At 44.6% G+C, this 23,593-nt stretch overlaps 1 protein-coding gene across 3 annotated transcripts in view; it reads right to left on the reverse strand.

Moving 5' to 3' along the window:
* Nucleotides 1-1,900: 1,900 nt before the first annotated feature.
* CCDC62 (coiled-coil domain containing 62) overlaps nucleotides 1,901-23,593 on the reverse strand; it is a 55,314-nt gene continuing 33,621 nt past the window's right edge. For 2 of the 3 annotated variants that reach the window (XM_027853553.1, XM_027853552.1), the window contains 7 exons: nucleotides 23,312-23,400; nucleotides 21,737-21,837; nucleotides 18,383-19,129; nucleotides 13,428-13,584; nucleotides 10,680-10,793; nucleotides 3,856-3,945; nucleotides 1,903-2,846 (listed from right to left, as the gene is read on the reverse strand). In XM_027853553.1, the coding sequence (XP_027709354.1) occupies nucleotides 3,880-3,945; nucleotides 10,680-10,793; nucleotides 13,428-13,584; nucleotides 18,383-19,129; nucleotides 21,737-21,837; nucleotides 23,312-23,400 (1,274 nt within the window). In that variant the 3' untranslated portion in view covers nucleotides 1,903-2,846; nucleotides 3,856-3,879. Of the gene's footprint in view, nucleotides 2,847-3,855; nucleotides 3,946-10,679; nucleotides 10,794-13,427; nucleotides 13,585-18,382; nucleotides 19,130-21,736; nucleotides 21,838-23,311; nucleotides 23,401-23,593 lie in introns of all 3 variants that reach the window. The other variant, XM_027853554.1, reaches the window with a different exon arrangement.

The following is a 23,593-nucleotide window of genomic DNA, read 5'->3' on the forward strand; positions in this document are numbered from 1 at the left end:
GTGACTATCTTAACCCCCAGCCCACTCCTCAGTAGAAAGTAGAAAGTATTTTTTTACATCTTTGTATTCCTATTTCCCAGTATGGTGTGTTTCACACATTAACATTTGTTGAAATGAAATAAAATAATTGGTCTGGCTGGTGCATTAGCTGGTACAGGACATACACCCTCTTGAGAGTATACTTAACCAAGGACCTGGAAAGTGTGAGCATCTTTGAGACTGATCTAAGCACCCTCCCAGTGGCTGATGGTCAGTCTCCCATATCCAAAGACCACTTTGGCTTTCAACCTTCCTTCTTCAGGTGCTGCCTTGATGCACCCAGTTTGCTCTGCTCCCCATCCCACAAGATGATTCTGCTAAAGGCTTGGAATAAAGAACCTGCTCCCAGTGGATTCTGAAAAACTCACCAAGCAAACAGCAGCAGGACTGCAAAATGGCTCTGTGCAAGACCCTGATGATGGGAATGGAAATTCAGAGGCGAGTGTTTTGGGGGGGAGGAAGAAGGAGGGGTGAGCAAGGAGAGGAATTCTGAAGAACAGCTGAGCCCCAGTAGCTGATGGGCCTCAAGCTGAGGTCCCTAACAGCTCAGGGTCTACCTCACCTTTTCGTTTGCCATCTACCACCCAGACTTTTCCAGCCCTAGGCAGAAGTGCTTGTAATCTGAAGGCAAAAACTATTTTTGGCTCTTATGTGTCATGGGCTTTGATTTCCCTTTTTTAAAAAAAAAAGTCTTTTAATTTCTGTTAAAAAAAAAGTGTTTCCATAAACTCCAAAATTACCCTTAGAAGAGAATCTCATTCAGCAGCTGAGATAATTCCTGGCTGACGAATAACTGAGCAAATAAATCAGTAACCCTCTCTCATAGCTGAAGGTTGTCAATGACGGGAATGTGTGTTAAAATACGGTTTTAAAACACAACTTTGGGGCCATTTTTATAGTGTGAGGATACCACCCCAAAGGTTCCTTTCCAAAGCTCCTGTTCAAAAACAGGAACTGCCCCCTAGACAAAACCCAAAAATAAAGGGAAGGAGATTGCTCATAGGTTGTTCCTGGATAGGTGGTGGGTAAAGGTGTTGGTGAAGTCACCTTATTATGCATTCAAAGGCATCACTGGAACATCATCCCGTGGGATACTTGGTCATCTCATGCTGGAGGGTCCACACTAAGTGTTTGCAAAAAGGCAGCCATGAAAAGAATTGCAGATGATGTTCCAAAATCGCCTGTAGATAATATGAGAAACTTAAAATTTCTCCTATTTGAACCGTATGGGAGTACACATGCACTGCTAAGAAGGGGTCTAGAATCTGTAATCATATGATCTAGAAAAGAACTCCAGTCTCCAATCTCCCAGCCTCACAAAGACTGGTCCTATTAAAACCTGGTTCCCCCAGAGTTTCAAACCCAGCAAATCAGCAGTGTTCACTCCTCATTAGGCAATCTGGTAAGGAGGACGTCTGTTGGAATCTAGCCTCCCCCGGGACATGTTAGGTTTCCTAACTTGGCAATCTTTTTATTCTGAATCAAACTATAACTTTTCAGTTTCACCCGCTCCAAATATAAAGTATGCATTTATAAAGAACATATGCAAACCCCACCCCATTTCTGCTTTCAGTACCCTAATTAGATAGGCCAAAAGGGATGGGTCCTCTAGACTCATGAAAATCAAATGACATAACACAGAAATCTTTTTTTCTTTTTAACAAAGACGAACTTAGGTGAGCACAAAGGAAAGCTGTCTCTTGTATGTTGGTACGGCTTTAAAAAATAAATCCCCGCATTCCTAAGCAAAGCTGCCGGGCCAGGCCTTTTCTTAATAATGGAATGCAAGTGATGGGCTGCTCCTAGTTTGGAAAGGGAGTGAGAGGGCCTAGGGCCACCACTTTCTTCTCACCTCCCTTGTCTGGGTCTACCCACCAGCCTCCCTAATTCCACTCCTGTACTATGACCAAGAAGAGACTGCAGAAAGGTCATCTCTTTATTGTCAAAAATCTTTTCATTGAATGCAGCTGTTGTTTCTCTTTGATGAGACAGATACACATGGCATATTTTTAAAAAATAAAATGACTTTGCAAGTTAAATACGGTACTGTTCTCATTCCTTGGAGGTACAAAAATTAAAATACCACACATAACAGTTGCTCTTCTAGTGAGCTTTTGGTATACAAGGGGACCCAGACTAGAGGAGGGGAACTGCTCAGCTCGGTTGTTTTTTTTTTGTGGGGGCTAAAGGACATCAATTTTCAGTTACTCAGGAAGTACTTTCCAGTTAAAAACACTTCGCACATTATTTCATGTCTATTTACATCCCAAAATACAGAGCCAAAACAACAAAATAATAAGAGAATGCCATTTCTTAGGCATTTATAAACTGACCCTGGTAACAGACCAGTAAAAAATGAAAATGCATACACAACCAAGAAAAAATAGTTCAGACAATTCATCAAAAGGGAGGAGAATTCTGCACAATTATCACCCATCTGTGGGGCTCTCACTTTGACGTTCACGCTTTCCCAAGACTTCTCCAACATTTAGCGGGAGGGCATCTTTACACACGAGCCATGTTTTTCTCAGCATAATACCAAGTTTGGTTCCACAAATATATACATATAAGGCCTGGCATCTAGATATGTAAATCTACATACATGTACATATATGTATTTGACATTTGGAAACTACTAACTTGACGACATTTCAAAATACAGGTGTTAAGAACTGGTCTTTTAGCCTCTGGAACCTTTGGGCATTAGCTGTTTTTTGCTTATGAAGAATTACAATCCTCTTCTTTCAAAGTAAGTATTATGCAAAGATGTCTGCTTCCTTCCTTCCAAATAGACAAGAAATCTGCTTCTGTCGGGGAGGAAGAGGGAAGACACACACATTTAACAAGATCAGTAAAAAGAGAATAGTGATGTCTGATTCCCCACTGTCTGTGAAACGTAGCTCTGCCTCCTGACACAGGCAAGGCCAACCAGGGGTGTGTGAAAGACCTCCAAGTCCCCTTGGTTGCAGAAGAGAGGGCGGCTTTGTAGGAACCTCCCGCCGCCGGCCACCTCCAGGAAGTGGAGCTGGGCTCTTCTCTCCTTTCCTAAATGGGTACAGATCAGAACTGCACTATCATATGAGGGATTTTGAAGAAATGAAAAATTGCTGACACCAAAAATCAATGATTTGTTAGCTATATCTCAAGTGGTTGTGCTGACTTTCAGAAACTTCAAAAACCTCTGAACAAACTAGCCCATATGAAATTGGACTCCAGAGAAACTCTATATAGGACCATTCGGGGCGGGGGGGGGGGGGGGGGAAAGGGCCCGGGGGGAAGGGATCATGGCAGAAACTCCAGCTATTGGGGGGAAGGGTCCAGAGCTTATGACCATGCCTTATTAATCCTGTAACTAAATATGAAAGATCTCTTTCCATTAAAGGGGAGTTTTGAAGAGGCTATTTGTAAACCACTGATTTTGAAAGATGTTGATATTCAATCATATTAGAAAATGTCTAGGACTTAATCGAGTGCCTACTTTGCTCAAGGCAGTGTGTTGGTATGGCTTGGGGATCCAGGTTCTGGTTCTGGCTGTGACCTTGAGCAAATTATTCTGGCTCTCTGGGTCCTAGTGCCCTCCTCTGTAAAAGGAGGAGGCTGGGCTAGGTAACCTCTAGGATGTGTTTCTTATCTAACACTCAGCAATAACTGAGTCACAGCCACACTTACTTAGTCCCTGAAATGTGGAAGGGGCCGGTTGACAGGTAAAGGTGATGTGAAAGAGAAGGGGCACAAACAAAGTCTGGCCTTGACCTTTCATTATCAGTGTTCTGAAGCTGCTTAGGAAATGTCACAAGATAAGCAGAGGTGACTTACCCATGATCACCTGGAAAACTGCACTCAAGAGGTGTTTTCTTCAATCACTGGCAGTGGCATTTTGTGAGCTGTCAGTTCGGAGAGGTCCGTCTACAAAAGAACCCTTCAGTCAGTACTCTGGACGCACACAGGAAAGCAACCAAATTAATCAACCAACAAGCATTTATTATTAAGCACCTACTATGTGCCAGATCTGATGCTGGGCACCAGAGGGAGATCACCCCTGCCCTCAAGAAGCATACATTCCACTAAAAAGAAAGGCAGGTAATTGCCTTAGCGAAGGGACCAATAAGGGGAAATTTTTATCACGGATCTGATTCTCACTAACCAGGAAAGACCGGCTACCAGGACATGAATGATGGGCATATCTGGAGGAAGAGATTAGCGTCCTTTAGAGGAAGTCAGCCCAGGAGGGGAGGGGAACGCCCAGGAATCAAATTCTGAAGATACAGATGGAGTAATTCCCAAAGGAGGGGGGAATGGGAGGGGTCTAAAGGCACCAAAGGGGATGCAAAGAGAACTCACCAAACTCACTATAAGAAGAGACATACAGAAAATGGAAGTGTGTTTGGATCAAAAGGGAGGATGGCACAGAACTAACTCTGCTGCCGGACTCCTACAGCTCAGGCTGAAAATGGTGCTGCTGCAGGAAACGAAGAGTCCCAATAAAGATCTTTATGGCTACATGGGGGAAAGAGGAAAGAGGAGGATCAAAGGAACAGGATGGGCAAGCAGTGGCAGGGGTGCAGGGGTGCAAGGGATGACAACAGAGAAAAGCAGCAGTTGTTCAAATCTCACTTGCTTCTATTTTCTCTGCCAAGGAGAACGACCAAGGAGAAGAACCAAAATGGCAAATGGGGAGATGATACCCAACTCAGGTAAAGCTAGTTGTCCTGGATGAATCCAAGGCAGCTGAACTCTAGCCTTGGGCACTGGTAATCACTCGGTCTGGCTGATGTGATGGCTGTGATACCAGAAGAAGTGAAGAGCACTTGGCAGGTACTACAGGACTGGAGAACAGAAAATCTCCAGATTTTCAAAAGAGGAAAAGAGAAGAGCCTGTAGACTCCAGACCAGTCAGCTGGCCTTTGCTTCCTAGGAAGATTCCAGAACAGATCTCCAAAGAGCTCACAAATGAACACCAGGGTCCCAAGCAATGGTTTTGATGACAAACTGGCTTCATCAAAAACAGATCACACCAGAGTAATCTGATTTCCTTCTTTGACAGGGTCACTAGACTGGACTAGTAGATCAGGGTAATTAACATCTTAAATACACTTTACCTATACTCCAGTTAACCTAATGGTAGAGCATCTCCTACCATTCTCGAGAAATGAGGCAGAAGAGTGGACTAGATGATAATACAATTAGAAGAATTCCAAACTGGGGGGTGGAGTGGATAGAGTGGTAATTAATGGTTCAAGACCCATTGCCTGGAGCTGGCCAATGGAGACCCTGAGGTCTCAATGCTTGGCTGTGGCTTGTATAACACTGTTAGCAATAATTTGGCTAAAGGCACAGTTTCATGAAATCTGCAGATGGCACAAAGTTGAGAAGAATAGATGACATGGTGGATAGCAGCGTCAGGGTAGACCAGATCTCAACAGGCTACAGCTCTGTGCTAAATCTAATAAAATGAAATTGAATTGGGATAAACATGAGTCTTACACATGGATTCGGAGATTGGCCTTGATGGGTATAGGATGGGGAGGCCTGGTTAGACAGCAGTTTGTCTGAAAAAGATGGAGGGGTTTTCGTGGCCTGTAGGCTAAACATGGCTGCCAAAAAAAAACCCAGCCTGATCTTGGGCTACACTGAGAGGCATCCCCTCCAGAAATAAGGAGGTGATAGTCCCTTAGTACTTTGCCCTAGTCATACTACACCTTGAGCACTGTGCTTATTCTGGGCACCACCGTTGAGGAAGGACACTAATAAACTGGAAGTGTCCAGAGGAAGGAAAAGCAGGCTGGTGAAGGGTCCTGGGACTGTAACCTAGAAGGATGATTTGAAGGACCTGGAAACGTTGAGCCAAAAGAAGAGAAGCCTCGTTGAGAAGGACAATGAATGCTGTGTTTGGGTATCTGAAAGGCTGCCACCGAGAAGAGGGATCAGGCTCCAGAGAGCAGAAACAGCAGCAATGGGCAGAAATTGCAAAGAAATCAATTTAGGTCCAAAGTAATGAAAAACCTTCTAGGGGCAGCTAGGTGGCACAATGGATAGAGCACTGTCCCTGAAGTCAGGAGGATCTGAGTTCAAGTCCAGCCTCAGACCAAACACTTGACACTTACTAGCTGTGTGACCCTGGGCAAGTCACTTAACCCCAATTGCCTTAAAAAAAAAAATCTTCTAAGAATTAGAGTCATGCACAGATGGAACAGGTTGTCATCCCCAGGGGGTGAGCACTCCTCGAAGGTCTCTAAGCAGCAGTTGAATGACCCCTCATTAAGAGTTACAGAAAGGACTCCTTTTTGGGTGGGGGCTGGACAACAAGTCCTCTGAGCTCCCTTTCAACTATAAAATTCTGATTCTGTGATTCTACCACTCAATACAAACAGTTGAAAACACGCTCAAGTGTTGTCTTTTTTATTCAGATTATGTCTCATTTACTAGTAGGAGGGAAGGAGGGAAACAGGCAATTATGCACCTGCCATGTGCTAGGCAGTTACCCGTTTGCCTCAGTTTCCTCATCTGTAAAATAAGCTGGAGAAAGAAATGGCAAACCACTCCTATATCTCTCCCCAAATGGGCTCTGGAAGAGTCAGATAAGACCGAAACAATTGAACAACAATGTGCCAGGCACTATCCTAAGTACTTTACAAATATCATCTCATTTGATCCTCACCACAACCCAAACAAGTAGGTGTTATTATTATCCCCATTTTATAGATGAAGAAACTGAGGCAGCTGGGGATAAGTGGCTTGCCCAGGATCACAGGTGGTAAGTGCCTAAGGCCACATTTGAACTCAACTTCCTGACTCTAGGCCCAGTGCTCTCTCGCCTGAGCTACCCAGATGCTTCTAATGCTCTTTTAAAAGAAAGCTAATCTTAAGGAGTTAACAGAATTAGTTAATCACAATTCACTCTGAGCAATAACATCCCTTGAGTTTTAATCTGTTTGTTTTTTTGAGGGGTGAGGGAGGGTTCTCAAGCCACTCTACAGCTGTCACCAGCTGGAGTGCCCAGCTCTCAACTCAACATTATGGCTAAACTATATGGAAGTCATCCACTGTCCCAAACAAATCAGCTCTTTGCCAGATTTAACCCATGCTATTCTGAGAGACCTCGAATGAAGACCTTGCCAACAACTTAATAGACCACACAACCACTATGCTAGAAACAACATGGTGCACAGTTCAATTCACCCACTCTCCACGGCGTGCCTATTGCAGGCCTGGCACTGTCTTGAGGGGCCATGGAACAGATCAAAAAAGGCTTGCACAGGAACACAGATGCAGGGGTGGAAGGGTTCCCAGAGGTCTTCTAACCCAACTGCCTCACACAGTTCCTTCCTCCTAAAAGCTTTCAGTCTCTTGGAGGAAATAAGGCTTAAGCCCATGGACCATGACAGTGCCTGCCCAATCTACTAGTACTTTTCTAATAGTTCTTGAACAGTCATTCACTTGCCTGCCACAGACACCAGGGAAGGCCTCTTCTGCTAGCAGAGACTAGCTATTCCAATCATGGCATCGTGGGTTTTTCGACTACCAACAACCTGACAGATCATGGTGTCCAACTCTCATTTTACAGATGGAGCAACTGACGACTAGAGGGATTAAGTGACTGGCTCAAGACTACCCCAGGAGCAAATATCAGGGCATTCTGGGGCTGAGCACAAGTCTTCTGAGTCCAAAACCAAAACTGTACTGTGCTCCTGGCCCCCTTCAGTATTAATATCTCTATTTATATAAGAACATTATAACAAACAGTAATTGTTACTAGGCAAAGATAGCCAGAGAGATTGAGTCCAAGTACTGAGAAAGGTATATGAAAAAGGAAAAACAATGATCTTCAATATGAATTTGGAAATATTAAGCTATTTCAGGTTGTCAAAAACAAAAACAAAACCAACCCAAGCCCAAGGATTTAGAATATAATTTTGATGGGGCGGCTAGATAGTACAGTGGATAGAGCACCGGCCCCAGAGTCAGAAGGACTTGAGTTCAAATCTGACCTCAGACACATAACACTCACCAGCTGTGTGACTCTGGGCAAGTCACTTAACTCCAAATGCCTCATATTAAAAAAAAAAAAGAATATAATTTTGAAACTGAAAGGGATTATCTAACCCAACCCCTCATTTTACAGATGAGGAAAATGAGATTAAAAAGCAGTTACGTGACTTGTCCAAAATCACACAAAGTTGCTAGTGGCAAAAGCAGGACCAGACACATCCCTCTGATGTAGACACACCATTTAGTTAATATGATGGAGGCTGCAAAGCAATGGATATTTTTCCACTGATATATTTGATGTGCAAGAAAGGATGCAAATCAGCACATAAAAAGTCAATGGCAAAGAGGATGCATTTGTTTTGTTTTGTTTCAGCACAATGGGTAGACCCACTGTGGGGAACTTTGGGGAGAACATGGACAAGAGTCCCTGGGGATGGGCAGGCATGGACAGCTTGTCATCGGCAATGACGGCGAGAATTTTCAAACCAATGAGATCACAGATCCATTTAAGTCTATTTTTAAGCTCAACTGGAAGGAAGAAGAAGAGTAAGAAGAGACAGGATTGCTATGGAGAATAAATGGGCTAATGATAATGAATAAGACAGAGATGACAGGACTGCCCAACTCTTCTGCCAAGAACAATGATCTTCCAATCGGGAAAGAGAGAACTGAAGGAAACTGAAACCCATGAGACATGAGGAGATGGTAAGAGAGGGCATCACCTCCATGCCCCTCAGCGAGTACAAGTTGCCAGCCCACGGTTAGTGAAAGTGACTGCCGACTTAAAAATTCAGGTGGAGCAGGGGAGAAAGCAACATAAGGTAGTGAAAAAGAAAGCACAGCTAGCTCTGCCATCCAAAAAAGGAAAGAGAACTCTCCAAACTACAGGCTGGGGAGCTCCATCTCAATTCACAAGAAAATCTGAGAATCAACAGAGCACCTTGTGAGCATTCAGAAAGGGAAGAAGTGATCACTAAGAGCCAGCATGGTGCCATCAGTAATAAGTTATGCCTGACTAACCTCATTTCCATTCAAGAAAAGGTAGCTCCACCAGTAGATGAGAGAAAGGCTTTAGACAGAGGCATATCCAACCAGAGCAAAGCCCCATTTTATTGGATAAGCTTAACAGAGGTGGGCTAGATGATAGCACAGTTATGGAGATTTTGAACTGAATGAATAAATGGCTGCAGAGAAAACCTTTAACGGTTTGGTGTCAGCTTGGAGGGAGGTCTCTAGTAGAATGCCCCAGGGATCTGTCCTGTTTACTTTTTTTTTTCCTTGCTTTTTGCTAGGCAGTTAGGGTTAAGTGACTTGCCCAGGGTCACACAGCTAGTAAGTATTGTGTGTTGTGTGTCTGAGACTGGATTTGAACTCAGGTCCTCCTGACTCCAAGGCTGGAGCTCTACCTACTGTGCCACCTAGCTGCTCCCCCCCTCTTTTTTTTTAATGAATGCCTTGAGTGAAGGCACAGAAGACAACTCTATCAAATTTAACAAGACATGCTCAACTAGGAGCAATGGCTGAAAATGGCAAAGTGCCAAATTTAGGCCTGATATAATGAAACATTTCATTAACAGTTGGAGTTATGGGGGAATGGGCTTCCTTGAGACGTGCTACGTCTCCCCCTTCAGTAGAAATCTTCAAGCAAAGGTTGGCCGGATGACTAATTGGGTGTACTGTAACAGATCATGTATGGATCTGTACTAGATGATCACTGAGGTCCGTTCCAACACTGAGACTCTGAGACAACACTGAAAATCTGTGAATGATAAAATCAGGATCCAAAAACATCCCAGCAGGAAAGAATTATGGGCCAAATCAAGTAAGATGGAATTTAAAATAGATAAATGTAAAGTTCTACACAAAGATCCAAGAAATAAATAGCACAGGTACATTATGGCAGAGGCATGACTAGAAGACAGTTTTATAAAAAAAGGACCTGGGGAGGGAAGGTTAGTGATTTCCCATCTACCTCAGTAGGAGTCAAAGGCATGATACATCAGTCAAAAGAAAAGCTGAGAGAGGCATGTTGAAAAGGGATGGCACTAGTGCCACTCACCTCTGCCTTAGTCTACTACAACTGTGTGACAGTATTCAGTGTTGGGTGAGAGCCCTGATATGTGGATGGCTGAGCAGGACAGTGAGAGTACTGGAGATGACACCACATTAGAAGCGTTTGAAGGAACTGGCTATGTTCCGTCTAGACAGGAGCAACCACAGGATCCAGGGTAGCTGCCTTTCAAGTACGTGATGGACTGTCATGGAGAAGTGGGATTAGCCTTGTTCCGCTTGGTCCCACAGAGGAACAGCGTGGGGAAGTTGTGAAGAGACAGACAGGCTCAATATAAGAAGAAACTTCCTGCCAAGGTGATTCATCCAAAAGTGGAATGCACTGCCTCAAGAGGCTTAAGGGGTCATTTTGTGAAAGAAGTCTTATTTTACTACACTGCCCCCGCCCCACATGTCCCATTAAGTATCACACTTTGGAAACAGTTTGGAAGCAGGGGCATCTTTTAGCTCATGCACCACTCCCTGCACTCTGCAGGCACATCAGAGAAGCTTTTCATGCCTCCCCAGAGATCAGCCGGCACCTTTATACTTAGTAGCATATTCAGAGAGTATAAACTTAGTTGAGAGAAAAATGAACATACACTGTTGGGATTGCTAGCGCTAACGGGGAGCAGAGTGCTAAGTTCCAGATTAGTAACCATCTCTCGAGATTCCGCCAGCAAGCGCTGAAGCTTACTTGTGGGAGAACAGTCATCCTGGAAGACATAACAATTTTAACAAGCTAATGAAATCAAGAAGCATTTGAAAATAGGTTTTTTGTGTGAAAAGGAGAGCCATCAATGAATAACTCTTCGACTTCCTCAGCAGCACTGACAAATATTATAAACAAGTTCCTTTGATCTCTTTAAGGCCTATCCAACTAAAATAGTTTCCTATTACCAAAGGCATACTGGTGCCAATTAATTAGTAACACCCATACATCAGATTCTTGAGTTTTCCCTGTCAATTCTTCAGGTCCCTAATAAGTAATGTTAGAATACTTTCGACCTGCTACTTTCCTTTGGTACCTGTGGTAGGAAACACTCAAAACTGTGCTGCTATCCTAAAACATGTGATCATGAATGCCAGTTTGTCCTATTTAACTGGCTCCTTCCTATGCTGAATTTTCACCACGATAATGAGCCATTTCCAACTCTTCTGAAATGCCCTTAGAGCACACACAGTCTTTTCTTTAAAGTACTTTCCCATTCTTCATATGCAGAGACCATCTGTATACGTGTGATATCATGCAGGGTCATGAGTCAGCACGGCCGGGGTCAGAGGAGAAGCCCAAGGAAGGCTTCTGAGACCCGAAAGGATCGTTGGAATCCCATCTTTCCCCAGGCAGGTTTATAGCTGAGATGTCCCAGCCATACCCTCTCTACCAGGTTCAGCTACTCTTCAGAACTATTTACTTTGTTTTCCAAGGAGGTAACAGTGTCTATCATCATTCCAATAAGGAAATGCTCTTTAGATCTGGCAACTGACCGTCACTGAGGTCAATCAGTTCTTGTCAATTTTATCTTAATTCTATCCTAATCCAGAAAAGAGACACAGAGTTATTATATCATCAAATGTAATGTAGCCCAACTGTCTGAATCTTCTTGTGAAAAGATTAGGAATGGATTTCTGCAAAGGTTCCCTCCACTCTTAGACGTGCCTGGGGGAATGAAACGTTGAAGGGAAGTGGTTTGATAATATTGAAAGAAAAGAGGGATGTAGGAAAGTGACTCTGATTTCCTGTTGCAATTCTGGTAAAACACGTCCGGTCTCTGTGCTGGATCCTCATTAATGCCTAGAGCTGCAAAAAGGCAACACAAATGTTAAAGGCCTTTAGCAGAAATATTCTGGAAGGACACAAGACATGATGGAAAGCCACAAAAGGCTGTGCACATCTTCCTTTGTATCTCTGTACCTCCATCCCTTCCTATCTCTCTGAACTCATTAAAATACTGAATGCAAAGGGTTTTTTTTTTAAATGCATTATTAATAGTCAACAAAAACAACTCATCTCTATATTGCCCCTTACAGTTTATAAAGTATTTTCCTCACTCCCCCCTGGGAAGCAGGTAAAATTTATTAAATGGAATTTAATTAAATGAAATGTTCTTAATTTAAATCTCACTCATAGACTTTTAGTCTATGATATTGCTTAAAATGGATCACAGAACATACTAGAGCCTTAGAGGGACCTTAGAAATCACAGTTGCCTATTTGCCACAAGGAAGGGTCCCAGTTGAGGGTGGGGTGAGGCTGAGTTAGTGGGAAATGAGAGAAGTGCAAGAAGAGAGGAAAGAGCGTTAATAAAACAAGAGAAAATGCCCGAAGAAAAACAAAAGGTCAGAAGGGCAGACAAAGAGGACAACTTTCCTGTTACTTTGTCATATTTAACACACACTTTAAATAATCAAACTGTATCCAACAGAAGGTCACTGTTTCATGGAGGTGCAGTGGACACAGAGCTGGCCCGGGTTCAAGCCCTGCCTCTGAGATGTCCAGCTGACTGACCTCAAGTAAGTCACCTACTTTCTTTGTGTTCTAGGCACTTTAGTTTCAGAGAAGGTGCCAATCTGCATTGATGGAGGGAGTTTTCTCACCTTTGAGTTCTCTTATCAATGAAATTCCTGGCTCCAGTCTCATACATTCCTCTTTTTTGTTCTTTGTATATTCGAATTTTTGTGCTTGTTGATCCATTTTGATCAATTAGCTCACAATTTAAAAAAAAAATTTATAAATCACAAAGTCCGATGCTTTATAATTACTTTATAGATAAGGGCAAGAGACCTCCACAGAAGACATGACTTGACAAGGTCACACAAGTAGTAATTAGTAGCAAAATCTGCACCCAGTTCCAAATCCAGTGGTCTTGGTTTCTACTTGTCAACAATGGAAAGTCTCCTACATCATCATCAATGTGCAAATCAAGGAAGACAAGGCACATTACAAATTACTAATGGGAGGAAACTAGAATGTTTGCTCTCAGAAACCAATTTTATTCCCCTTGGTAAGAAGACTAAAAAATAAGCATAATAAAGAATGCCTACCATATTTAGTTTTATAAAATAAGAGTCATAAAGAATGCCCATCACTATTGATTTTAGTAATTGACACTAAAATCCATATAACTAGCATGTTCACTGTTAAGAACACCCAGGTTCAATGACAGCGTCTTTTGGGGAATTTGATTTGGGAAATTAAATGTTTTAACTTTCAAAGACCATTTTAAAAGAGCCTCAAGTTCCTAAAATAAAACAAACATCAGCGAACCACTGTACTACAGAAAGGTTAAGGGCCCCCTGGAATTGCCAGTTGTGTCTAAATCTTCATGTCATTCCCTGCCAAATACTAACGTGATGGAAGCCAGGGTCTGGGCCTCTGTTGCTCGGTAAAAATCCAGATGAATGCCTTTTATCTGAAGAGCAATCTGTGAATCTCTCCTCATTCTTTGTTGAGTACTTCATATTAGAGGTGCCCGTTCGGTGGGAATGCCAGAAGGCAATTGGCGTGCTGTCAATAAAATACAGAAAACCCTAATGTTAGCATCGCCATCATCATCATCACTAGGTTTGCAGTGAAAGTAGTTCTCCAGGACAAGGTCCCATGTTAGGCTGAAAAACAAACAAGCCAATTTCAAGAAGGAGCTCAGATCAAATCCTACTAGCATTGATCAATATTATAGAAACCCTTTTACAAGTAAGAATCCAGATACCTTACTGAAACATGCTTATACCAACCAGAGTCTTTCAAAAGTAAAAAAAAAAAAAAAATTAAGTATCCCAGGCAGGGTCATCTAAGAGAATAAATCATGAGAAATAAATAGAGTTAACGTGGTTATAAAATTCTGCAAACATTTATGAAGCCTACTGTGTGCAACAAAAGGTACCGGAGGTAGGGGAAGTTGCTGGGAGTTTTTGCTTTGTTTTGTGGGTGGAAGTAAATCGAAGTTTTAAAAAAATGCCCACCTCGTGTTTTGGATTCACGTCCCCAGGCCTTTCACTAATGGGGGGTGGAGAGAGACTGCACTGGCACACTTGGAGGAAGGCCAGTGGAACAGAGGTAGCCCCCCGCTTCCCCTGCAGGTGACATTCAAAGACTCCCAGCATGTCAGACCTGGAAGGGCCCACTGCTATGTTCTAGCCCGGAGGAGGCCCCAAGAGGGCCAGGGATCTGGACAAGGTCACACAAGCAGGACTCACAAAGGCAACAGTGAGCAAACACTGTAGACACACTTGTGGCAGTCTAAGATCCAGGGAGAAGCTGTGAGAAATGATGAACTGGGAGAATGAGGAAAAACTTGAGAAGCCTGACATGAATGGAGGAAGAGTAACACACCCAGAACCAAGAGCATGATGGCCATAATGATCAATTACCAACATAATGATCACAATAATAACAATTATTGACATAATGAAACAACAATGAAAAGATTTTGAGACTTTTAAGTAATGCAATGACCAGCAGTGACTACTGAGGATTTGATGGCAAAGAATGCCACCTGCCACTTCAGAGAGGTGGTGGTCAACAGGTGCTGAATAAGGCATACATTTGCAGACACGGACAAAGTTTTGTGTCTGTTTAGCGTAACTGCCAGACAAGGGAGGGGTGAGAAGAGAGGGTTCTATTGGGAATAACTGGGAAGCAACAGTGATATAAATAAAAAAAAAAGTATACAGAAAAGGTTTAAAATGAAAAAAGCGGTCAGCCCTCCCAGGAAAGCCTTGTGCAATAGGCAGTCGAATCAGTCCCGTGCAGGCAGCAGAGGAGCTGGCTTCCCACACTTCAGGGTGGCCTTAAAAGCCCTCACTGAAATGTGGCTTTCTCCTGAAGAAGCCTGTCTCCCTCTTCGGTGCTGACCACCAGCCCTCCTCATAGCCTAGCACAAAAGGCCAGAAGGGGAGTGAGCCCTGCTGCTCTCTGGTCCTCCCTGACAGACCTGGGCCTGCATCCCTTGGCAGCCTGGCTCCATCTGCTCCTATCACCCTGCCCTGGGCTTTAGGGATCTAATCTCCCCCCACTCACTCTTTCTCCTTCCTCAATTAATTCAAGACTGCTTGACAGTCTCCCCCCTCCCCCCACCCCCACCCCATCCCACTCCCCATCCTCATCTTGGGCAACAACAATACTCCCATCAATACCCTGTCCTCTCCTTAGTTCAGCCTCCTCAGCTGATGCGCCCTTCCTCTCCGCTGCATCTCAGCCGTCCCAGAGGAATCAAACCTTTGACTTTACAATCATCCTAATTTTTCCCAACTTCCCATCTCATCTATGAGATTCCCTCTCCAAGCACAGGCTCGTGCCTTATCTTGGCCATGACTGCCAGCTCCTCCATCCCTGCCTGATTCTTCTGCCACCACTCCTTATCTGGCATCACTACCTTCTCCTACTCCAGACTCTTCATACTACTCCCCCCTTTGAGTTCCTTCAGCCAATCTTCCCTCCTGGGCGGCCTCCCATTGCTGCAGGCTGCTGTCTTCTACTCCAGGGCTACTCAATATTGCGTGTGTATGTGTGGGGTGGGGGTGGGGCGGTGTTATGTGCCAACAAGGCGTACTACAAATTCATGTCATCTGAACTTCACGGGGCCCTGACTGCCAGAGAGCAATGCACTTATCCATTGATTGACTCTCTGTCACACTTCCCAGAGCTGCTGGTGCAATGCTTCTCCTTTCTCCTTCAGTGCCTGGCTCCATCCCAAACCCTATGAACCTCAGCAGTTGACTGTGTTCTACTTTGAGATCAGTTCACCACCAGTTCACCTCCCCAGCATTCACCTTCAAACCTTTCTACATCTTCACTCATCCCCAACTTTGCACCAGTTCAAGAAATGTGGCTCTTCTCCTTCCAAGGGCAAATCCCCTCCTCCTTCCTTCGGGAGCTCACCCCATCCTTGGTCAACCTCTCTCCTTCCTTTCTTTTCAGTATTTCCCCATGTACTGGTCCTTCCCTGTGGGCCACATAGAGTCAGGTCTCCTCTCTCCTTCAGAACCTTCCTCACAGGGCCCCTGACAGCCCTGCAAACTCTCAGCCTGTTTCTTCTCGCTTTCACTGATCACCTTGAAGGAGTCATCGACACCTGCCTCTGCAGCCTCTTCAATCCTGCCCAACCCCGCACTCCTCGACCCCAAAGTCTTCTCTCACTTCACCTTTGAACAGCTGGATGCAGGTGTTCTCCCGGCTGTGTTCTTGAACTTTCCACACTGACACTGATGCTGGCTCTTCTAGATGCTCCCGCCTGGCTGTCCTTTCTCCATTTCCTTTGCAGCTTCATGCTCCTCTCACTCCAACTTAGGCTTTCTTTGCTTCCCTTTCTTCTCCCCCCACTTCTCTCTCTCCCTCTTTCTCTCTGTCCCCCCCATTCCTCTCTATTTCCTCTCTCTCCTCTCTCTCTTCTCTCTCATTCTCTCACTCTCTCTCCGCTCTTTCTCTCTCTCTCCACTTCCTCTCTCTCCTCTCTTTCACATTCTCCTCTCTCTCTCATTCTCCTCTCTCTCCCTCCCTCTCTCTTCCCCACCCCGTTCTCTCTCTCTCCCTCTCCATATTTCTCTCTCTATCTATCTCTATCTCTCTTTCTTTCTTTCTCTCTCTCCTGCCTCTTCGGCCTTAAATGCCACTTTTACCTAGACAACTCCCACATCTACCCAGTCAGCCGCAGGATCTCCCTCCTCCACGGACATGCCTTATTGTCACTTTAAGCTTACCATATCCAAAATACCAAAAATGTAACTCGTCATTTCTCACCTAAGTGTCGCAGATTTTAGAGCAGGAAGGACCCATTGAGACATCTAGTTCAGCACCCTCATTTTATAACCAAGGCCCAGAGAGATGAAGAGAGCTGCCCAGGACCCCGGTGGAGGCAGTGTGTGGCAGAGCCCTTCAGGGTTCCACTCCGAAACCTGCCCCTTTGTCTCTTCCCTCCCCTACCCCCACATGCCTTGACTGGCTCAATCATGTCCATGCCCGTGACAGCTCTCTCATCTCTCCCTCTCCTCTCCAGCAGCACCCCCTCCACGTTTGAGTCTCAATCACCTCTTGCCTAGAACGGTCGAAGTACTTTCTAACTGACTTGCTCTCAAGCCTTTCCTTCATGACCTCATACAGCTGCCACCATCATCTTCCCAAGGCCCGGATGTTGCCTCCAAGAGAAAACAGAAACTTCTCAAGCGGCCATTTAAGACCCTCCACAGTCAAGCTCCAACTTCCCTTTCTAGCCTTATTTCACACTATGTTCCAGTCACACTGAACTACCTTTACCTTTCAGAATTCTGATTTAGACCTTTGATGCTCAGCTCAGGGGCCACCTTCTCCAGGAAGCATTCTTGGACACCTCTCTCCCAGATAAATTTTAGCTCCTCCAGTTTCCTTATCTGGATCTCTCTTCCTCCATCACTCCCTATGCTTTATTATTTACCTATGTACCTTTCACATTCCCCTCTCCCCGCTCCCCCCCCACCACCACCAATAAAGTGTAACTTCCCAAAGTCACGTCAAGTGGCAGAATGGGGATTTGAACCCAGGGCCTCTCTCCTCCAATACTAAATTCTCTACTAGCACACACATCTTGAGGAGACTCTCAGACCTTCATCAGGACATTTGTTTTTAATTTACCAAGCCCGCCCCTTCATATTAAGGCACCCCATTTGAGCATTTGAAAAAGAAGCTAAATAATTTCCACTGACCCTCTTACACCATTTCCCTCCTCCAGGCCCCCTCTCTATCAACCTCATAGAGGTAGTCATGTTATAGCGGATTGAAGGTCGGACCTGGAAGTGAGGAAAATCTGGGTTCAAATCCCACCTCAGATTCTAGCCATGTCACCCTGGGCAAATCAATTCACCACTCCGTGACTCAGTTTCCTTATCTGTAAAATGAAGGGGCTAGATTTGTACCTTCCATTCATATTACATATAGTCATTTGCATGTTGTTTCCTCCTTTAGAATGTAGACTACTTGAGGGCAGGGACTACATTTTTTGCCTTTCTTTTGTATCCCCAATACTTAGCACAGTGCCTGGAACATAACAAGTGCTTAATAAATGTTTGCCGATCAACTGACTCATTTAAAAGCAGAAATTGTATTATTTCTGCATCCCTAGAGCTAATACTAATGCACACAGAAGGGGCTTAATAAATGTTTCTTGAATGAATTTTATATCAAAGGTCTCTCTTGGTGTTTTAAAATTCTGCCTTCTGTATACTATAGGCATGAATAAGATAACCACAAATGGCAAACAAAGGCCTTAAAAAGCATTTCTAAAGATTGTAGTTGTGTTTATTCTGCGTATTTGCCAATGGGACACAAAATTTACCTTTTGAGAGGATGATACTTTATTCCACAGACACTCCTTGAACACGTGCAATCAGTCTTGGGTCGAACAATTCTCTCTACTTTAGAAGGCTTGAAAATCCTCATCCACTCCACATCAGAAATGGAGTTCCAGCCTGGGGCTTCGATGACGAAGTTACTTGGGTGGCAGCATTTAGATTCACAAATGTCTGAGTCACTCAAAGAGCCTTCATTGAACTGGGAATAGGAGGTTTCAGCCACCTCCATCTGCTCATGACCTTCCATTTCCAGCCTTTCCAGCTGCTTTGCTCTTGACATGCCTGGGTTCACAAAGATGTTGAGATCACAATGCTTGTGATCGGGCCCTCCAAAGTGGTGGTGGTGGTAGTAGTGGTGCTCCCGGGACAGGGCCTCGCTGTCGCTGCTCTTGGCTGACTTCATACTGCTTCTGCCCAATGTACTTCTCCTTTTGGATTCAACCAGGGGCAATGTATTAAACTGTACTTTCTCTTTTAAGGGCAGGGGCCTTTGTCTTTCTAGCCCATCTTTGGCAAAAATGGCTGAAGTTCCAGGACCAGTCTCCTCTCCATACACAAGGTTAACTCTCTTTTCTTCTTTGCCTCCATCATAACCACCCTTTTCTGGCCTCCAGTGTTGAACCTGGGAGGCCTCGATTTCATGATCCTTAGCGTATATCTTCTGATTTCCCTCTCTCTTAATGATGCTTTTGGGGGTGTTACTTTCGAGATCTGAGAAACTCAATTCTCTGCTACAAGGATATTACAAAGAACTATGTTTATGATACATATTTAACACCATTACTCTACATATTTCATATGGACCTCATCAATGCAGATACATCTCTAAGATGACTTTTGTCTGAAATTCATATATCAAAGCCATGCTGAGAAGGGCATCTTTCATGGTCCAGCTCCAGGCCCCAGAGGCTCCATGAAGCCCTCCCTCAAAGCTCTAGACCAGATTGACCCAACTTCCATTGTGCTCACAATTGTGCTCAACATAGTTACCTTCCTCATTATTCTATGATTACCTACACTATAAAATCTAGAGTTTCATTAATGATTGTTTTCAGCATACAACCATGTAACACTGTTTCATGTGTGTATGACTGATCTTGCCAATCACACTGAGTTCTTCATGGGCAAGGACCACATTTTACATATTTAGGTTTTGCTCAGGGGTAAATGTAACTGGCACAAGGCATGGCATGTGGCATGTGGCAGCTACTTAACTGGCTGAATGATCCCCTACTAATCTGCTATTGCCTTGCCTAATGCTGTCAGTCTCACAGCAGAGAATTCCTGTCAATCAACAATTCAAACAAACCACATGTAAAGGGACAGTCCTGGAAAGGAAGAAGGGAAGGAAGGAAGGAAGAAAGGGAGCAAGGAAGGAAAGAAGAAAGGGAAGGAGGGAAGGAAGAAGGAAGGAGAGAGGGAGGGAGGGAAATCATTATTGAATGATAACATTAGGGGAATAAAAGTAAACTGAGAAATATAAATATAATTTACAATCCATGCTATCAATACTCATAAAGGTTAGGCACATATACTCTTCCCCAAAGTGTATATTTGAAATAAAAATATCATAGAGACCCCCACGTGGCCTATCAAGCAGGTGGTCCTAGTAGTAGTTGATGAAAGATGTTTGCAAAGCCCCTTCCACATACTAGCCCCTTATTTGATCATTCCAACAACACCTCCAGCCAGCAGAGAAACCAGACCAAGCTGGATTCTGACAGCAAAGGGGGTGGCTCAGCTCTCTAATGGTAGGGATTCCCATTGATGGAGCACCTAAACATTATGAGATGCTCCCCATGCACCATTTTACTGGCTCTATACCACAGCCCTTTCAGGTAGGTGGGGTATGATTACCCACATCTTACAGAGGAGTAAACTGAGGTTAAGAGCGGACAAATGTCTTGCTCAGAATCACACAGCTGGTGGAGGGTAGTACCAGGGGCTCAGATCCCTAGACTATGACTCCCCATTTTGCAGTAAAACCCACTGCCAGCCCAATGCTGCCCCATGAGCTCGCCCCAGGAGGAAGCTGGACACGAAGGAGAGAAAGGCCTCAGGACTGGGAATCACCAGCAGCAGGGCTGCTTTCCCTTCGTGCTCCCAGGGTGTGGAGGTAGGGGCACAGGATCTGCGCCCTGCTGAGGGCTGTGCTGGGAGCTGGGAGCATTTGCCCTCTCTTTGACTGGCAGCAGTCAACATCAGCCCTAAGGATGGCACTGCCCAGGGAGGGTGTGGGGATGGGAGCAGATCCCTCCACCCAAAGATCCCAGGGGCCTGCTGGCAAAACTGCCGAGATTTATATTATTATTGTCATCAACATCAACAGCAATTAACACTCTGTAGAGTTTTTAAAGTTTACGAAGCCCTTTCCACCATTGTCTCATTGGAGCCTGACGACAACCCTGTGAGGCAGCGCTGAGCACACAGCCTGGCACATAGTTGGCGCTTAAAAAATGTTTTTACTGAATGAATATTATCCCCATTTGCCAGATGAAGAAACTGAGGCTCAGAACACTTCCATGTGCACTGCGGTGTAGTATACATTTATGTCTCTGAAATTAGATATGTCCTTCGTATCTGCCTCCAAGTATTTCTTCTACTACTTAAAAACTGTGTGGGCAGTCACAGCCCTATCTTCTTTCATGGGAGTGCACGACTCTTTAATGAGCTTTTAATGTCAAGGTTGTCAAATTCAGCTTTCAGAATCAAAGCAGAATTCTGGCCATCAGGGAAAAGTACAAGTTCTTGAAATTAAATGAAATGCTAATGAGGACTTACATCACTGAACAGAAAAAAAAAACCCCTACTATTTTAAAAATCATCTTGTTCAAAATCATCTGACTGAGTATATATAACCAGTCAGACGCTCTGCAGGCGGTGGCCTGCAGTGGGCCTCTCCACCTCGCCTGCCTTCGCCATGGATTATGGATGGTTCCACGATGTAGGTCAGATGGGAATCAGATCCCTTCAGCTGCAGGAGAACGACCTAGCCAGTGCCCTGGGTGCTCGGCCTGCTCTATCACTCAAGCGAGACACTGGGCCAAGCACCGAGGCATCAGTTTCCTCGCCAGTAAAAAGGGGATGACTGCTGGGGGGACGGCAGGAGAGAGTGAAGGGGAAGGACTCAGAAGCTGGCAAGCGCCGTAGCAGTGGGACGGACGGAGATCTCCCTCTCCCAGACACTAACTGAACTCCTCATCGGCTTCTGGCGGGTAAGAGAAGCCTCCTGCCCAAAGCACCAAAGGAGAGGAGGAGCACGAGAGGAGCCCTGATCACCCCGAGGTGCAAAGGCCCTGGCACCCCCCCTTGGCGCTCAGAAGGCACGTGCCATGTACCTGGTTTCGTGCATCCGGGACTCGTCCATTCTAGAATCATCCCTATAATTTTCTGCTGTGAAATGAAGAAACTGCAGGTCACTTTGTTGTTTGACATATACCTGCACAGAGACATGGAAAGATTAGCCCGTTTTTTAATCTAAAGAATGCAATGACATCACTCCAATTTGACACTTGGCATGTCGAACACAACTTAATAAAGTACAAAGATTTCTCAGTGTGACACAGTCTCTAAACCTTGGAGCCAAGGCACAACTGCCAGGGCTAAACAGTAATGCACATTCTCTAAGCACAGGTAAATAGTCTGACTCTAGGGCATCTAGGTGGGGCAGTGGATAGAGCACTGGCCCTGAAGTCAGGGGGACCTGAGTTCAGATCCAGCCTCAGATCAAACACTTGACACTTACTAGCTGTGTGACCCTGGGCAAGTCACTTAACCCCAACTGCCTAAAAAAAATTAAAAATAAAATTAAAAATAAATAGTCTGACTCTAGAGTGTGCACAATCAGAGGAAGACTGGGGCCAAGCTTTATTTTATTTTTCTTTAAACTAGTCTCCCAGGCTTTGTTTCCAAAAATATCTTTTAATGCACATGCATACTCATACACAAAGAGATGGTGGGAGACAGCAACGTGGTCCCACTGAGGGCTTTGCACCTTTGGGTGTGCAGCTCTAGGACAGAAGGTGGGCCAGGCCTGCAGTGAGAGCAGTGGGCAGTGCTGCCAACGTGTCCTGGGAGGATGGGCACCAGCATCAGGTGGACCCTTGTGGAAGTGTGTGGACAAGAAGGTTCCTGTTAAGGTTGGGATCCTGACAGAAGGCAGAGAGAAGGGAAGCTGGGACATTCCCGTAGCTATTTGCAATTGTTACTTAACTGCCTGGGGTGCTAAAGGATGTCCAACTTGACAGATACCACATGAGAGCCAATCTGAGGAATGTTTTTGAAAGAGTGAGCACAAATCACACAGTTTGAAAGGGGCAAGTGAAAGGGAAGGTGGCAGGGCAGGCATGGGGAGACTCTTAGGGCTAACCCTGTTTAAAGAGAGTGAAAATAAGGGCATGAAATGGGGATCCTGCAAGCCCATTCTGCAGTGGGTACATGGAGGGTAGCTTCTAAAACCAAGAAGAGAAAGGGGATGCTGACTGTGGAGTGTAGACCTAAGAGGCTGCAGGCCCGGAGTCCTATATCAATCATCAAGGAACACTGTGAACATTTGGGGGCTACCATGATGACCAAGATGGAGGCAGCTGACTCCCACAATTCTGAGCCCCAAAGCAGTTGCTATATGGGAAAAGGAAGCACTTGGATAAAACCCAATGGACCTAGAGTGTGGAAAGGAGCAGATTTAGCAGATTTTAGACTCCTCCAATCGGAGGAGTGTCTACAGATATGTTTGTGTGGGGGTCTTTGCTGCATGAAGAGATTATGTATGTCTGTCTGGATGGAGAGAATACCTTCCACCCTGACATCACAGAGCTCAGACCCATAAAAAATATCAAAGGAGAATACAGAGACACATCCACCTAATAATTCCTTTGACAAAACTAGAGCCCAAATCATAATTAGATCCATACCTGTCTCAAATTATGCAGCTCAGTATCTGTTCGTTCTTGCTTTGATTTTGCGATATCAAGTAATTGTTCTTTTCTCTTTTCTCTCTCGACTGTTTGAAAACAAATAGGATTAAAATACTTCTGGCCAGCCATATCAAAAAAATCTTCTCATTTCCAGAAGTTCAGTTCTCAAGTTCAAGATTTCTCATTACTGAAAACCAGCCTGCCAACTCCACAAACAGGGCACTCCTTTTCGGCCTGCAATAGCTTAAAAATAACATGTGATGTTTCTTCTGCTGGCAT

The sequence above is a fragment of the Vombatus ursinus genome, unplaced genomic scaffold (genome assembly GCF_900497805.2).
Source record: "Vombatus ursinus unplaced genomic scaffold, bare-nosed wombat genome assembly UNPS02009994.1, whole genome shotgun sequence".
Taxonomy (NCBI): Eukaryota; Metazoa; Chordata; class Mammalia; order Diprotodontia; family Vombatidae; genus Vombatus; species Vombatus ursinus.